General features: G+C 39.0%; 3 protein-coding genes across 3 annotated transcripts; 1 reads left to right on the forward strand and 2 right to left on the reverse strand.

Moving 5' to 3' along the window:
- Positions 1-3567: 3567 nt before the first annotated feature.
- On the reverse strand, positions 3568-4332 carry LOC309502944 (gamma-crystallin M2-like; the record flags this gene model as incomplete). Its single annotated transcript, XM_082175618.1, has 3 exons — positions 3568-3840; positions 3922-4164; positions 4303-4332. 3 exons carry the CDS (start codon positions 4330-4332, stop codon positions 3568-3570), a joined length of 546 nt encoding a protein of 181 aa, XP_082031744.1.
- A 3160-nt stretch (positions 4333-7492) lies between these two features.
- LOC309502956 (gamma-crystallin M2-like) lies at positions 7493-8078 on the forward strand (the record flags this gene model as incomplete). The annotated part of the gene is made up of 2 exons (XM_082175630.1): positions 7493-7702; positions 7806-8078. The coding sequence occupies exons 1-2, from the start codon at positions 7508-7510 to the stop codon at positions 8076-8078; spliced, it is 468 nt and encodes a 155-aa protein (XP_082031756.1). The 5' UTR covers positions 7493-7507.
- Positions 8079-10895: 2817 nt separating this feature from the next.
- LOC309503076 (gamma-crystallin M2-like) lies at positions 10896-11958 on the reverse strand (the record flags this gene model as incomplete). The annotated part of the gene is made up of 3 exons (XM_082175767.1): positions 10896-11168; positions 11404-11646; positions 11860-11958. 3 exons carry the CDS (start codon positions 11956-11958, stop codon positions 10896-10898), a joined length of 615 nt encoding a protein of 204 aa, XP_082031893.1.
- Positions 11959-18762: the final 6804 nt, after the last annotated feature.

Below are 18762 nucleotides of genomic sequence, written 5' to 3' on the forward strand. Positions count from 1 at the left end.
CGTTATTAACTTTTTGAATTGTCAAAGTGGAAATCATTCAGATTTTATTAAAAATATCTTCATTTGTGTTCCGAAGATGGAAAGTCTTGGGGGTTTGAAACGACCTGAGGGAGAGTAATAATTAATGAGAGAATTTCAATTTTTTGGTGAACTAACCCTTTAAGTTTATTGGTTTTCACCCCACTTTATGACATGACCAGAGATGGAAAGTAACGAATTACAACTGTAATTGAGTACATTTTTATTTGTACTTCTACTTTTTTAAGTAGGTTTTCAAATCTGTAATTTTACTTTTACTTAAGTATGTTTTGTTTGAAGCATTGTACTTCGCTACATTTTAAATCATATTTGTTACTGAGTAAAAAATTAAAATAAAATAAAAAATACAAGGGAGGAAAAATAAATAAATCGTGCTTCGGAAACTACTGCATTGATTAATTGGAGGGTGGGAGAATAAAAAACTCGCAAAAATCACAAAACATTTTTTTTTCACAATTTCACAATCACAATTTTTTTTGTAATTTCACTTAAATTACAATTAATAGGTAATTTGCATTGCCATTTAAGTGAAATTACTGAACTTAAATATACAAGCTTGATAAAAATTATCATTCTAGAAGAAAATTTCAGATGCCACTTAGAGGCTTTTGCATCTGAACTCTTCAAATACATTCCATAGGACTCTATTATTCTTAAACATTTTAATAAATTAATAATGATAAAAAATAAGTTGTTAATCTAATACATAATCAATTATTGAATTTAGTTGATTAGGCTATTATTGAATTTTTAATAAACAAACAAATGGTTTCAAGATTGTTATAATAAAGCATTTGTTCAACCAAAATTCATTTTCATTAATTTAACTGTCATTCTAACTGATAATAACCATTGTTTAATAATACCGTTTATTTATTTAATAATTGTTTAATACCGTATCTGAGAATCTCATACCGTTACAAGTTTTACTAATTTTGGCAAATCAATTTAAAAAATGCCATATACAGTACAGGCCAAAAGTTTGGAAACATTACTATTTTTAAAGTTTTTGAAAGAAGTTTCTTCTGCTCATCAAGCCTGCATTTATTTGATCAAAAATACAGGAAAAAAATAATAATATTGTGATATGTTATTACATTTTTAAATAATTGGTTTTCAATTTATTATACTTTAAATTATCATTTATTTCTGTGATGCAAAGCTGAATTTTCAGGATCATTGATCCAGTCTATCCTTAAGAATTCATTCTAATATGATGATTCATTATCAAAGTGGAAACAGTTCTGCTGCTTAATATTTTTTTATAACCTGTGATACTTTTTACGATACTTTGATGAATAAAAAAATAAAAAAATAAAAAGAAGAAAGTCAGTCATATTTTTCTTTCTTTTTTTGAAATAAATCAATACTTTTATTCAGCAAGGATGTGTTAAATTGATCAAAAGTGAAGATTTATATAATTAGAAAATATATATATATTTTTTTAATAAATGCAGTTCTTTTTAACATTTTATTCATCAAATATATTAGGCAGCAGAACTGTTTCCAACACTCATAATAAATCAGAATATTAGAATGATTTCTAAAGGATCATGTGATAGACTGGATGTCACATGTGACACTGAAGACTGGAGTAATGATGCTGAAAATTCAGCTTTGCATCACAGAAATAAATGATAATTTAAAGTATAATAAATTGAAAACCAATTATTTTAAATTGTAATAATATATCACAATATTATTAATTTTTTCTGTATTTTTGATCAAATAAATGCAGGCTTGATGAGCAGAAGAAACTTCTTTCAAAAACATTAAAAATAGTAATGTTTCCAAACTTTTGGCCTGTACTGTATCCCCCCCCCAAAACTGCACAACTGTAGAGTAAAACATTAATAAAAAAAAAAGTGATAATAAAAAATGCGTCTTAAAACTGACATGATTGTTACAAAATCACACAGTCTGGGGCCTCTGGAGAACTCAGAACAACTGCTAACATTAAGTTTAAGGTAAAAAAATAACTGCCATGAAATTATAGTATCTTACTCCTATGCAATTAGATAAACTGTTCATTCACTACATCACTTTACCTCTGTCTTTATCCCCTTTTATCCTCTTCTCTTCTTTTTGGCACTGTATCTATCGCAGACTATAATGCTAATATATAATGTGTCATGTAAATTCGGCCATCCGTCACAATCAGGAAACTTTCACCGTGTCTAGAACTGGCGCGAGCTGCCAGGCCCGTTTCTACGAGCTGTGTGTTAGCAAAAGCAATGCTGTCTACATTGGATGCGGCGTCGCGCACGCTACACAACAAATTACCAACAACTGATCGCGCGCGCGCTCTGTTTCTGACGCACTTCAAGCACTCGCTGGGCGGGGGAAGTTTGATGAGCCGGACTTTTTTTGCTTTATTTGGTAGTATTTCGAATTAATGGTTTTAAAATAGTATTATATATAAGAAAAAAAGTATAAAAAAATAAAAATCCACTCGTTCACTCATTCTGGCGCCCCTATGGATGAGTGGCGCCCCTAGCATTTGCCTATGCCGCGGGCCGGCCCTGGTTACAACCCTACACGGGAGAGTCCCCCACCCCACTCCCGCTGTTAAAAAAGTAACTCAGTAACTTTTACTCTGAGAAATTAGATACTTTTTACTTTTACTTGAGTAGATTTTTAGACCGGTAATTTTACTTGTACTTAAGTAAAATTTCATTGAAGTAATAGTACGTTTACTTGAGACGAATATTTTATTATTCTTTCCACCTCTGGACATGACTGTGATATAATGCCACATTCAGAGCACATGACTGTTAATATAATGACTACAATATGCAGACTGAGATGTAGTCAGAGGGGGTACATTTTTAATGAACTAACCTGTAGATGTAGTTGCAGCCTCTTAAAGGAAAATGGATAAACTCTGCTTGAATCGTTACAAACTTCCAAACTTAATAGACTATATTTATTTAGTTTTTATAGTCTTGTTAAGCTATAATTCACAAATTCTATTTCATATTTGTTTACACCTTTTCATAGTCATGGTTATTCTGCTCATATTGTCAGCAAATGTTGGTAATGACACTTACAAAATGTTATTTCAATTGGTGAAAGCCTTACCAAGTTACAGCCAAACTGCCTGTTTACTTCATGTCAAATTCATTTACATTTTATAGACCATTGTGTATACAGAAAATCCATTCAGATACTTTTTGTCAGGCTGAAGGTTTGAAGATATCCTGACCCAAAGTGAATGAAGATTCAATTAGAGTGGAACAGTTTTCAATCAAATTACTTGTGTTCTATATCGACCAAACAATATGACTACAGTGAGTGATCCATTATTTGTTTTGGATTGTTGTTTGAAATATTATAAAAGTCATCATTTTTGACCAATAAATAATGGTTTCTCCGTTCTAGTCAAGTACTTACATGCCATGGCTTTGATGTTTTACTGGATTTCATTTTACTATCCTTAAAACTAAACAAAAGTGTTTTAAGAGAGTAGTTCAGAAGTGCTTTATTGTCAAGTAACACAAATTTTCTCACATTAATACAATTTACTTTTTAATAGAAGGAATCACTGATGCGCCTCATGCTCATGAATCTCATGCTACCCATATCCCTGAAGCTCCTGTACTCTCCAGGCCTGAAGTAGGACATCTTGCCTCTGTAGTGGGGCTGCTCATACATGAGCCAGTGGCCATCCATCACATGACAGGACTGGCAGTGAGACATGCGGTAACGGTCCATGATGTTGTCACAGTCATCCATCATCTCGTACATCTGACCCATGAAGTTCTCTCTCTCGTAGATCCTCATTCTGAAGGATCCTCTGTGCTACAAACATATAAACAGAAAGGTAAAAATTGTGCTAAACTGTTATAAGAGCATTTTGTGAAGTATATATTCTTCTCTTACCATAGGGATCATACGGCAAGATCTGATGCAGTCGCTCATGCCAAACATAGACATGTAATCAGCATACTCGCCCTTCCTGAAGAAATACTGATTTCCCATGTAGTTGGGACGATCGTACATCATGAAGCAGCCACTCTCCACTCTGCAAGAGTGACAGCGACTCAAGAAGGGGGACATGTCCGCACAGTCACTCATGCACTCATAAGAGCGACCCTGGAAATTCCTGTCCTCGTAGAAGACAGCCTGAGATTAAAGATTAAAGAGGATTAAAGATAAGAGGTTAACTAGGAATTTTGAGGTATGCATGCATTTCAGTAAAAAATTGCATTCTACTAGAGAGAGAGAAAGCGGTATTTCGTTGTTATTTATATGATTACTTACCCTGCACGTGTTCATGCTGGTGGTAGTCATTTTTTATTTTATTATTGGACGCTCTTCCGTTTACACTGCTCTGTCCTCTTGACAGGTCTCACCCTTACTTTTATACCCGAGCGAACTGAATAAAACTGTGTGCTTGCTATTGAGATTGAGGACAACCTCCTGACTCAGCAGACCAGTATGGAAACGTTTAGAGTGCATTCATTGTGGACCATTTCAACTGAACCTACAGGTTATATACACTCCACAATAACATGTCTAATTTTGTCAAACACAGTGTTACAGTTTTTTACAATCGCTATGACAGTTTTTTCAATACATTTAACAAGTTTCCTAAACTCTTAACGCACCAACACACCTAAAACACACAATTGGCAAAACGGTTAATTTCATGCTCAAAATCACACATTGTAAACTAAACTCCAAAACTAATTTTCAAAATACAATAATACACTAACACAATACACTATGTCTAACAAAACACTGCAAACATGTTTCAAAATCAAATAATTATTCAAAACACTAACACATGTTCTCTTCCAACAGGAACATTTAGTCAATCATAACACAATGACAAAAAAAACACTATCATCAGCTGAAATTACAGAAACTGCATTATTTTATGTGTCAGGTCTGCCCTTATACAACAGACAGTATATTGTATTGATCATAGATTGTGTTTTGCACTGCAGTTTATTTATTTTTTTGAAGTCGCTCTACATTTTTGTTTTGTTTGTAATGTAAATGCATGCATTTTGTTGTTGTTGTTTTTTGCAGCAGAAATTCAATACTACAAAATAAATGACCCTTCTTAGAGTAGCTTTATAGAATGTATGGTTTATGAAAAAAAAGAAGACAGACACAGAATTGCTGCAGTAACAGCTTTATTTGCGACAGGACATTTCTGCAAGATAACAAAAATATGCAATATAGCTGCCATTTACAGTATTACTGTATGTGAAAATACAAAATATACAAACAGAAAAGGCCATCTTCTAATCTGCCCGGTCTTCTGCATTTGTCCACATGTTCTCATCCACATCACACCTGATATCTTCCCTGGCAAGGCATCTTGGGAAGAATCGTTTACAGTAACATGCCTTATCCACACCTGGCAGTGTTCAGCTGTGATGTCTTGGTATGCAACATCTTTTGCATACAGGAGGGACATTTGGTCCTGTGGACTATGGTCAAAAACCTTTCATCTCCAGGCTGAGAAAACTCCTCAATGGGGTTGAGGAAAGGGAAGTAAGGGGCAAGGAAAATGGACATCATCCTCTGATGGGCGTCAAACCAGGCTGTGACTAGACGGGAATGGTGGAATGCCACATTGTCCCATATTTGCATAACTTCAATCAGCTGTTTCTCACTAGCAATGGAATAATGTGAAAATACAAAATATACGAACAGAAAAAGCACAAGAAGAAAAAAAAAAGAAAAAAAAAAGAGTCATCTTCTAATTATTTGCATAATTCAATCAGCTGTTTCTCAGTAAGAATAGAATAAAATACAGGGGATATATTTGTGTTTCAATTCACAATATAAGCAGCTGTTTACCTTGACTTTAGCCTGTAAGGTTAGGTTTAGAACATGGTGTTATCTGTTCTGGCATACAGTGTTAAAGCATTGGTAAATTTGGCAGTAAAAATCCATTGTTTTTTTCTTGTTTGAGCTTGTGTGTAAAAGAAGTTTAAGCATTTTAAATTTGTGTTAATTGCATGCATTTTGTGTTAAAGCAACAAGAAATGTGTTAATAGTATAGCTTACACAGACGGATGTAGTGCTAACTGTGTTAAGAGTTTTGGAAAATTGTTAAAAGTATAGAAAAATCTGTCATAGCAATCGTAAAAAACTGTAATCAAAATTGATCTGTTTAAAATACCATAATTTTACAACATTTAAAGAAATATGTAAACATATATTGAGATGCAGGACAATAGGTTTTGGCAAGGTAATTTGTTTAAACTCATTTGCAATTTATTTTTGTGAACATGCTAGGTTAAGAACATTTTTTTTTTGTTAAAATTCTTCTGATTGAAGATTGTTCTAATATACCTCAACATTTCAAAAACAATGGTCCAACACAGACTTTTGGTGGTTTGAGCTATTGATCAAATGTGTGAATTTGGACTTTGAACACAGTATGAGCAGCTCTAAGTTAGTCAAAAACACGGATTTTCCTACTCCCAATATTGTAATGTAAGTGAAAAGAAAATGATTGTGGTAAGGCAAGTGGCTACATGTTATCAGTTTAAACATATGTGCTTTATTATTTGATTTTGAAATGATTTTGTGGTTTAATTCCAAAACCTTTTTACCTTTTATTGTCTAATTTTCTTTAATTCTTTATTTCTTCATTTGTGTGTGTGTGTGTGTGTGTGTGTGTGTGTGTGTGTGTGTGTGTGTGTGTGTGTTGGTTGTGTGTGGTTGGTTGTGTGTGGTTGGTTGTGTGTGGGTGGTTGGTTGTGTGTGGGTGGTTGTGTGTGTGTGTGTGGTTGTGTGTGTGTGTGTGGTTGTGTGTGTGGTTGTGTGTGTGGTTGTGTGTTTAAGTTTAACAGACTTGTGTATCAGGGAAAGAAAATTTGATTTTTTTTTTTTTTTTTCTATACCTGAATATGCTGGGAATCTTGTCAAGTTCATCTGCCAGCTCGGGTGAAATGTAAAGAGGGTTATTTTACAATGAATTCTTAGTGAAAATATGGATTGGTAGAGGAATACTTGCCTAGTCTGTGCTTACATCTCATGTGACTGTAGGTTCACTTGATTGTTCATTCAACACAAAAGAAACATCAAGATGCAAACCCATCTACTGGCTACTTGAGACTGGTAAACCTAGAAACAGGAGATTCAGTTACATTTGACATATTACAAAAGCACTTTTGCTTTTCATGGGCCTCTATACCATGCTGCTTTGTCAGGAGTTTCCACAATAGGAGGCACATATTCTTTAGGTTTGGGAAGGTATAAATGTAAGGGTTAACATTAGCACAGGGTCAGTGTACCAGTACGAAAGTGGTCTAAAAGACTACCACTACCATCATGGGCAGGGTGAGTACTACTGATACTTAAATTTAAAAACAATAGTACATCTTTAGGATGCTACTTTTACTCATTTAAAAGTACTTAAGTGTCTCACTGTTTCTTTTGTGTTCCAAAACAGATAATCTTCTACGAGGACAGGAACTTCCAGGGTCGCTCTTATGAGTGTATGGGTGACTGTGGTGACTTTTCCTCCTACCTGAGCCGCTGTCACTCTTGTAGAATAGAGAGTGGCTGCTGGATGATGTATGACCGTTCCAACTACATGGGAAATCAGTATTTCTTCAGGAGGGGTGACTATGCTGACTACATGTCTATGTTTGGCATGAATGAGTGTATCAGATCTTGCCGTATGATCCCTATGGTAAGAGCATAATACATACAACTTTACTCCCTCTAGAGCTGTTCACTAAATGCTCTTATAACAATTTAGCACAAATTGTAAATTTCTGTTCATACCTTTGCAGCACAGGGGATCCTACAGAATGAGGATCTACGAGAGGGAGAACTTCATGGGTCAGATGTACGAGATGATGGATGACTGTGACAACACCATGGACCGTTACCGCATGTCTCACTGCCAGTCCTGTCATGTGATGGACGGCCACTGGCTCATGTATGAGCAGCCCCACTACAGAGGCAGGATGTCCTACTTCAGGCCTGGAGAGTACAGGAGCTTCAGCAATATGGGTGGCATGAGATTCATGAGCATGAGGCGTATCAATGATTCTTATTTTTAAAATGTATTTTTGCGGTCCTACAATAAAGAACAGTTGAACCAGTCCATAAATTTAAGGTGCACTCAGTAGTTTTTTTTTTTTTTTTTTCATTTAAAAAGTAAAGTGAAAGAAAATGACAGTGCTTTTGAACAAAACCAAAAGGCTATTTTATTTATTACGCTCATGGAGCCTGCCGTGTGTAGATCACATGACCATTTACGTCTTGCAATTTGATAGCTCTGTAAATAGAAATAACAAAACAACGTTGAATGTGCTTAGCATGTTTCATTGGTTAAATGTGCTTTATAACACATACAAATAATATAAAAACTGTCCAAACTAAATGAGCACAATAAAAAAATGAAATGTCCAAAGACGGAGATAGACTCTAGTGTGAAGTAGAAGCAGTTAATAAGCAAACTTCATGCATCAGTAGGTATCAGTAGAAAGTTCGAGGGACAAACTGGGGTGAAAAAGAGTATTTGTTCGCTGAGATTTGTGAAGTTGCACTAAAGTAGCACCATAAGGCTACTGCAGTTTAGCCATGAGAGAAATATGATTTAATTAAAAATATATATTTAGTTGATGTCGATTTATGAAAACCACAAAATAAAGTATGGGGAAACAATATTTTGGTTGATGTCAGCATGAATGTGGATTGATAGATAATCATAACTAAAATAACTTGAGACTGATTTCATAATGTTTAAAAAATATAGTTGCAAGGCAAATATTTTTACTTTAGCAAGAATAAGGTGGCTAGCTGACTTAAAATAAACTGTTATTGCCAGTGATGTTGGTAGGTGTGACGTTTTGTCCAAATATCTCACCCTCTTGTTGATTAGTCCCTCTTACTAATTAAGAATGGATAGACTAACAGACAAAATGATTGCCTCTGAGATTTCTATGTCCTGTCATGTTTGGCCTTTAGGTGTCAGTATAAAGTCAAACGCTGAGAAAATAAGAGCCCTGTGTAATTCCGATGTCTCTGTTATCATCTACAGTGCAATGAAAGTGATCAGAAGGCAAACTCCCTGGGAGTTCACCGGGCTTAGTGGGCTTGAACTCTTGTCACATTCATGTGACTAAATGGAGAAGAGACAGCAAGGGCATGTTTTCCTTTTTCCCAGAAGTTCCAGTCACATGGCATACTCTGACCTCTCCAACATCAAGCACTCAGATCAGTGTTATACACTTGCTGTTGCTCACTTGACAATTATAATCTAATTAGCAAAGATTAAAGGTACAATATGTAAGATATTTGTAAGAAAATATTCAAAAACCACTTTCACAGTGTGCTATATATTAATGCAGTTGTGGACGTACATTATCCCAAAAGTTCCCAAGGATTTGTAAATCCAGAGAAATTCCAGTTTTAAATAATGTCTCGTCCCTTGTCATTGTCGCCTATCAGTGACGTAATATCCACACTAACCCCGGTTTCCACTTGTAGAAAACATAGAAATATATCCATAGATTCATTAGCCTCATAAGCGGCTGTTTCAATGGCAGCCGCTGTGTTGTTCAGTCATCGTGGTTCACAATTATTGATTGCGAGTACAGAAAATCCCCACAAAAACGTAAACGTAGATCAACTAAGGCAAGCAGGCTTTGGGAAAAACAGAGAAATAAAACAAGGATAAATATCGGTGTGGTGTTTTCAGAATGGAGAGAGCTTCGCTAACTTGACAGAGACTCTGCTCTCGCGTGTGTTTTAAAAGACAGGTAAGCAAATATATATTTTACACATACCGTTATATTGCACTTTGTTTGTACTTCAGTAACACTTTAGTTTTTATCAAGTCTGGTGACAAAGTCTATGGCAGTGAAATTAAATACATTATGTGTTGCACAAAAATATTTAGCCATTACTTGCAAATACTGTGGTTTCGTTCAAATTTACTTTTAGTACGATTGTTTTCAATGTGTAAAACGGTGCAGCATTAACCCATCTTTTGACAAATAGTTACATATTAGTAACAGGCTAATAGCATTACATTTCACGTTCCTTATAGATAATTCATTATGATGACATAAAATAGTGTGATCAAACGTACAGGTAATACAAAAATGAATTTATTACCTCATCCATGAACATGATTCGTGAATTATACGAATTATACCATACATTTCTGGATGGTGAAAACGACATCTCCCATCGTTCTACTCTCCTTCACAGCGTCATCAAGCTTCGCCTTTGTCTTGAAAATGCGACCACTGCGGCGAAAAATTACATATTGTAGCTTTAAGTAAAAAAAATAAATAAGAAAAAGAATCTTTTAACAGAATCCTTAACCACAATTGCTAAAGTGTACTATACAATTTCTTGTTTTCCTGTGCTTCTTGATCCATGTGTCGACTTGTTTGACTTGAAGGCAGTTATTTTTTTATTCTTATGGGTTTCTGTTTTGGAACAAGGCTCTCTGAGCAGCGTGTGATGGCCTAAACCAGCATAAAAATCAACACTCACCTGGTCAAACTAGAGAGAGATCTGTTTTTGCATTTCTGTCTTGTAGTGTATGGAGAATGCAATTGCTGAATTTATATTGTAGGCTGTTGAATACAAATTTTATTTGTTTTTGCTTGTTAATCAGATACTTTTAAAAACAAGTAATTATGGCATGCCTTATGCTTATAAATGTCATGACACTCTGACATATCTGAAGGTCTGAAGTCATGCTCGTTTGTAAGGTCTTTAGTGTTTAATAACATTTTGTGATTGTGAATTATCTCATTAGGCATTTTGGGGATACAAATATTAATGACACTGAAACGAGTTTCATGAAATTGTTTTGTTTTATTTTTATAGATAAATTAATTCATCATAATGCTAAAACACTAGTACCAGGAGTCCATGATACGCCTCATGCTCATGAATCTCATGCCACCCATATTGCTGAAGCTCCTGTACTCTCCAGGCCTGAAGTAGGACATCCTGCCTCTGTAGTGGGGCTGCTCATACATGAGCCAGTGGCCGTCCATCACATGACAGGACTGGCAGTGAGACATGCGGTAACGGTCCATGATGTTGTCACAGTCATCCATCATCTCATACATTTGACCCATGAAGTTCTCCCTCTCGTAGATCCTCATTCTGTAGGATCCCCTGTGCTGTAGTGGAAGAGAAGTCATTTAAGTTTATCAGTTTTTACAATAAACAACATCTGAAACAGTTTAGTTATGCCTCTTTGTAGATCACCATTGTGAAATGATCCTATTTAAAAAAAATAATAATCTAAAAATGTTTATATATATATATAATATTTTTTTTTATTTTTATTTTTTTAAACAGTAATTACCCCAAGTTGATTTATTATGGACACGTTAAAATGCTCATAGAACTCACCATTGGGATCATACGGCAGGACCTGATGCAGTTGCTCATTCCAAACATAGACATGTAATCAGCGTACTCGCCCTTCCTGAAGAAATACCCATTTCCCATGTAGTTGGGATGATCATACATCATCCAGCATCCACTCTCTACTCTGCAAGAGTGACAACGGCTCAGGTAGGAGGAGAAGTCACCACAGTCACTCTGACACTCATAAGAGCGACCCTGGAAGTTCCTGTCCTCGTAGAAGATGACCTGAAATTTTGACAAAAATTTTGTTAATTGGTTGATCATGTATCCTGCAAGAATATTTGGAATTTGCCAACGTTATAATTTATGTTTAAGTTGCTATATAACAATTTACAATGTAAATCAAAATGTTAAGAACGCACTCTGCCCATGATGTCAGTCTGTTGAAAGTTGATATGGCTCCAATGCACTGTTCTTTGCGCTTGACTACCTTTATACCTGTCCCAGTTCAAAGACTCTGTGTCCCCTATTGTATATGAATGCCTGACCCAGCATTGCAGTGCACTGGCCTTTTACGTAGTCAACTGTGTTCTCCATTCTACACGTGACTAGATCATGCTTTCCACCTGTTTCAATGGTTCCTTTTTTATTCCCCTTTTTTCAACAAGAATGAGGGGAATGTTTTCAGTGTTTTCCCCAATTCATTTTAAACTGCTTTTTGGCACAGAAAAGATTCTTTTGAATGAATACATTTGGAGGAATCATCCAAAATATCTAGAGCTAAGTGGTTGATCTTATTTATGGTAGATTAATTTTGAGCTCTGTCATATTTTCATAATCTAATTACAAGTAATACCAAAATTCATTCAAAATCTCATTACAGTTATGGAACTTAAAATGGATGCAATAAGTGAAACTAGATATTGCCAATCTGTGTTGCATATTCCAGGATCCACCTCTCTGAATGAATTAGCTGGAATGACAATTCGTCCCTGTCTATGGTCTGTTTTTAAAATGATACATTTTACATTTTTTTATGTTTTACATTACATTTTACATTTTTCATTACATTAAATGTTTTGCATTTATTGAATGTTTTGGTTTATGGTTACGGTATAACACAGTAGAGAGTAACAGGAACATATTGAAATAGAAAGAGGGAATATTATCTGGAAATGACACTGATTGTTCTCAAATCCGTCATAGTCTAGTAAGTTGGAAGAAGAAGAAAAAAAGCTTAAAAAAACGTTAAAATATTTATATTATTATGAGTATTGTTATAAAATAGCATTATAATAATTTGTTGCATAGCCTAATTGAAAATTATACTTTTAATGCTAATCTTTTAGAGATGCACCGATTGATCGCCTGGTGACCGGTGTTGTGCCGAATTTCGACCCCCGCCAAATTATTCCCCCCCTAGTATTGGTAGGTTTAGGATTAGTTGTGGGGGAGGGGTTAGGATTAGGGGTGGGGTTAGGATTAGGCAATCAGGTACTGACTTCAACGAGGGGGGTAATAATTTGGCAGGGGGGGGCGAAATTCGGCACAACACCGGAATTGGCCGATTTTCACGTGATCGGCCATGACCGGCTACCGGCCGATCAGTCTGACATGCCGATTTTATGCCGGTCAAATGCACTCGGACGCCACATGATTAACATCGCGCAACTTCAGCATCACACGTGCACACGGAATGCACATGTAGGAAATGTCGTGAATTACTGCCGTTTCAGACGCAAGCGTGAGCAGCGTGTATTTTTTTTCGGCGTGTTAATCAATGTTAATCAATGATTGCATTCACAGGAGGAGCAGCGCGTGAGCGTCAAGCAGGAGCGTCGCGTGTTTTTGCTACGCTGCTCAAGCTCAATTAAAGTGAAAGCACACTTTTGATGGACAAAATAAATATACCAGTTATGGGTAAAAGTAATACCAGTTTGGGTAAAAGTATATGGTGTTTTATAAACAAAAATATATAGAAAATAAATATTTGTGTTCAAGCCATTCTAAATCATCTTCACACTACGAGACGAGCGGCTCTTCAGTGTGTTGGTGCGATGGCGCGCTCCAGCGAGATCGCATTGCCTGCTGCTGATCTGTGCAGTGATCTGCCGACAGTGTGTGTGTTTCTCCCTGGGCGCTTCAGCACTCTGCTGAGCTTTTCCTCTCTCTAAAATAGCTGCACGTGGCACGTCTTTTTCAAGACGGTTCGCCCTTGTATTTTCCGGATGTGGGAACATGATCCATCTACCTAACGGTCACGAGTGCTGTTTCATGTGTTGGGCTTAATCACGCTCGGCAGCGCTCGTGGATGAGTCATGTTTTCATTGCGGGAACATGACCATCGCGATGTTTATAGATCGAGACTCAATGATCTCCGTGTGGGCAGAGTCCCCTCTGCCACACCCCAATTTATCTCTTCCTCGAGAGCGGATACTTTGGCTGGCGGCCAGGGTGATCTGAAGGTTATGGTGTGACATATAACCGACGAGTCATTCCTTGGGCCACGCCCCCCTCTACATCGCAAACCGCGGGGCTTCCGTGTGTGGCTGGTTCCTCTCGGGGACCCAGTTTTTCATTCGGGGCTCCGGCAGATGATGTCATGTCACTCACAGCATCACAAGGCGGGCTTGATTCCTCTGGAAATGAGGATTTGACTGCGTTGCCTGCCTCGGGAGTGCCAGCGTTAGCCGAGTCAGATCGAGAGCTGACGGCCATGCTTTCCCGGGCAGCTGAAAGTGTTGGTTGGAGTGGCCGAGTGCTGTAGGCTGGACGATTGGTTCCTGGGCACGGCGTGTGCTGCACTACCAGCATGGCAACACGGCACGCTCCGAGTACCAGTTACTCCGACCTGCCGTCAGACCTTCACCCTGTGGATGTGCCGGAGTGCCCTTAGAACGAGTTTCCAGGCATGTTGTTGTCTCAACAGATGCCTCCACCACGGGCTGGGGCGCCATGTGCAATGGACATGCTGCCGCGGGCTCCTGGACAGGACCCCAGCGCCTTTGACATGTCAATTGTCTCGAGTTGCTGGCAGTATGTCTCGCCCTGCACCGCTTCCATGTGTTGCTCAAGGGTCAGCACGTACTAGTCCGATCAGACAATACCGTGACAGTAGCGTACAACAACCGACAAGGTGGTCTGCGCTCCCGCCATCTCCGCCACCTCCCCTCATTGGCACAACCGGACCTGGTTCTCCGAACTAGTACTCCTCGCGACAGCACCTCCCTGGCCACCTCCCTGAAGCGGTCTCATATGGAGCAGCCCGAGCGGAGTTACCGCTGCCATATGCCCCAGGAGCCTCTGAAAAAATGTCAGTGGGACCACCGCCCTGCCTTTGAACGTGTTCAAGCAGTTCAGCACCGACTGAGCACGTTCCTCTGTGAGGCACGCTGTCTGTACGACCAAATCCAACTCCATACAGAGAAAAGAGATCCTCTGCACGGGGAGAGCTTGCTCAGACCCAACTGGTTGAGGTGCCTGAGCACAAGGTCCCTGTGTTCGCATAACTGATCTCGAGAGTGTGCTAATATGAGCCAGTCATCGAGATAGTTGAGGATGCGAACGCCCTGTTCTCTCATGGGAACAATGGCCCCCTCCGTGACTTTCGTGAAGACACAGGGAGACAGGGACAGCCTGGAGGGCAGGACCTTGTACTGATATGCTCGACCCTCGAACACAAAGCGTCAAGGAAGAATCGAGACATGAAAGTACGCGTCCTTCAGGTCGATTGCTGCAAACCAATCTCGGGGACGAATGCATTCGAAAATGCGTTTCTGCGTGAGCATTTTGAACGGTAGCTTGTGAAGGTTTCGATTCAAAATTTGCAGGTCCAAGTTTGGTCGTAACCCACCGCTTTTCTTGGGTACAATGAAGTAGGGGCTGTAGTACCCTGACCTCATATCGGCTGGAGGGACCAGCTCTATCATGTCCTTTGCCAGTAGGACTGCGATCTCCGTTTTTAAGACATGGGCATCGGCTGCTCTCACTGTAGTGGAGTGGATGGCCCTGAAACTTGGGGGGATGCTGGGCGAACCGAATCGCATAGCCAAGCCTGATGGTCCGAATGAGCCAGCGAGACGGACTGGGGAGAGCTAACAAGGTTCGCACAGACCATACAAGCGGGATCAAAGGGACCATAGGCGTACCCGCAGTGGGGCAGCGAGGTGAAGCGCAGGGACGCGGCTCGAGAGGCTCTCTCTGGGAGGCGGCCCATAGCGGGGTCTTAGTGTGCTGTGCAACACTTACCTGGTTCCACGGGGCAGGAGGCACAGGAGGAGGCTTGGTTGCATTCCCGAACTGCACGCTGCTGCCCGCTGGTGATAGAAGAGGTGGATGAGAGTGGTGAGGATTCTCTCCTCCCACTGCTCTCTGGGTGCTCTTCGGACCCAGAGATGGAAGAAACTGCTGGGTACCGCTGGTTTTGACGCCAGCGGCAGAACACAAACAAAAGGGAACACAAGATTTTCCACCCGGCCCTCTTCCGGTGCAGTCACCATCTCCTGAAGAGCAGTCCCATCCATCTCCGGGTCGCCCGTCCTAGGGCCACTTACCTCTGGCTTTGTCTGTGACTGGCCCCTCGCAGGAGGACGCCCTCGGCGATGAGTAGACTAAGGAGCCGCGGGCGGTTGGGTGGCTATGCTTAACCCCCCTGAGCAGGGCCGTTTGAAGGAATTTGGGGGCCCCAAGCAAACTGGACATGGAGGCCCCCCTAACCCTTTTGCACATGTAAGTTGAAAGGCATTTGTTTGTGCATAGTAAAACATATCTGTAACATTTATCAAGTTCATAATTGTGCGTGCATTTATTAATTATTATCTTAATGAATAATGCGACAAGGAAGAAGCATGTAAACTGCGTTGTTTGTTTATTCAGAAATAATTGAATGGATCGAAAAAGTAACAAAAGAGGACATTGAGGGATGAGGCTGACTACTATCATCATTTCTGTCATGGCAAGACTGCTTCATGTGTTTGTTCATCGTCGAAGTCCCCGTTTTTTTTTTTTTTTTTTTTTTTGCTGTCATAGGCGAGCAGCGTGCCGCATTTAATGCACGAGACAAAGCCAACTCATATGTTGTCACCCACGACTAGTTTAAAATGTTTCCATACCTCCGATTTTTCTCCAAACTTGCTCAAAGTTAATTCTCCTGTTTTAATTTTTTTCTTTGCTTCTTCAAGCTCCATGTTGCACTTAAGCTACAGAATAGTACAGCACGCACAGCAGGTGTGATGCGTCACGCGTGCGAGACTGCGAGTCGTATTTTTGTATTTTGCCGGCAGCAGAGATCACGTCGTTGGCTGGCTGCTGTCAGCGACTACTGAGAGGGGCCCCCTTGAGGGGGAACCCGATAACAGTGTCATTGCACTTTACTGCATTGACTATCAAAGGGGCGCTCACACAGTTTGTCGTTGCATTTTATTCTTAACCAGTCGTTGTCTTGGGGCCCCTGGCCAGCTCGGGGCCCCAAGCAATTGCTTGGTTTGCTTGCCTTGTTGCGACGGGCCTGCCCCTGAGGTCGGCTGTCGCGCCGGCGCGATAGGCTCGTTTTTTTCTTATCAGTGCAAAAGAGACTAAAAATACTCTGTTGATTTTGATCTTACATACTTGTGTTCTACATCATTCGATCCTGTTAAGTGTGTATTTTTTTTGTGTATACTCACAATAAAAACTAAGTGTTGTGCTTTTCGCCAAATAAAGAAAAATAAACATGATGCGAGTTCTGCCTTCTCTCTGTCAGTGAAGTCAAAATGAAGAAAAATGTCCAAAAATGCAGCACTGAGGTCGAGTAGTACCAGCACTGATAATTTGCCTGAATCAGTATTTAAGCGAATATCGTTTATTATCTTTATGAGCGCTGTCTCTGTGCTGTGATGCGGTCGGAAACCAGATTGAAAATTGTCAAAGTATCCATTCGAGCTTAAGAATTTGTTCAGCTGATTAAAGACAACTTTTTCAATGATCTTGCCTATGAAAGGAAGATTTGAGATCGGTCTATAGTTGCTTAATATGGTCTTATCCAGATTGCTCTTTTTCAGGAGGGGCTTGACAACTGCAGTTTTCAGGGAGTTTGGAAAACTCCCAGAAAGAAGTGAGGCATTTACCACTTCTAGAAGATCTGCTTCTAAACTGTTTAACACACTTTTGAAAAAAGATGTGGGAAGTGTGTCAAGAGCGCATGTTGATGTTTTAAGGTGCTGTACGGTTTCTTCCAAAATTTTGCCATACATTTTTTTGAAATCAGACAAAGTTACTACTTTCTCAGGTGGTCTGATCTGTCTGACCCCAGCGCAACTCAAGGATGTGCTGATCACCTTTCTGATGTTATTGATTTTGTCAGAGAAGAAAGAAGCAAACTCACTGCTCTTGCTGTTTGAGAGCATTTCACTGGGAATCTGGCTTGGGGGGTTTGTCAGTCTCTCTACAGTAGCAAAAAGAGTGCGTGTGTTGTTTAAATTGCAGTTTATAATATTTGAGAAGAAAGTCTGTCTAGCTTTGCCTAGTTCCATATTGAAAGCATGAAGGCTGTCTTTGTAGATGTTATAATGGACTACAAGTTTTGTCTTCCGCCACATGCGCTTTGCTTTTCTGCATTGTCTTTTCATATTTTGCACTGCTGTTGAGTTTCTCCAAGGTGCTTTTTGTCAACCACTCTTCTTCCTGACTTTCACAGGAGCAATATCATCAATTGCACTTTTAACTTTTGAGTTAAAAGAATCAAGGAGAAAATCAACAGAGTCAGCAGATATGCTTGGTGTTAAGGATGTAGCCTTCATAAATAGTACACTAGTGTTCTCATTTAAGCATCTCTTCTTGACAGACACAGATCTAGCTTCAATGGCAGGAGAGATCAATATATCGTCGCTGTCGGGCGGAATCCTCGTATCTCCAAAACCATTATTTTTCAGGAAATTAAAAAAACTGCATATTTTTTGAGTTATTAAACATTGTATCGTTAAAGTTGGTAATATACCTTATATTGCTATCATATACTGTTGTATACCAACATTAACACAACATTTCCCTAAAATAATGTTTAATCGGAGATACGAGATTTATGACTTGGGAGCGGGGAGATACGAGGTTACGCTGTCATTGATTAGAATGGTACGGACACAGACGTCGCTGCTGCCAACAGTGTTCATCACAGTCTGCGGTCGCGTTCAGCCTTTTGATAAGAGATAAGGCTTTAAGAGCTATTCAAATCTAATGATTGTGGTTACATACATCTTCCTAAACTCCATTTTAAACGTTTAAGAGATATGAGTGATGCAATACCAAAATATTAGGCTGTCTAAAATAGGCGGAAATTAATCTGCACGCAAACAAAGTCTGCGGTCGCGTTGAGCCTTTTGACAAGAGAAAAGGCTTCAATAGTTAATCAAAGCTAACGACCGTGGT

Source organism: Leuciscus leuciscus (assembly GCF_965113295.1).
Source record: "Leuciscus leuciscus genome assembly, chromosome: 7".
Taxonomy (NCBI): Eukaryota; Metazoa; Chordata; class Actinopteri; order Cypriniformes; family Leuciscidae; genus Leuciscus; species Leuciscus leuciscus.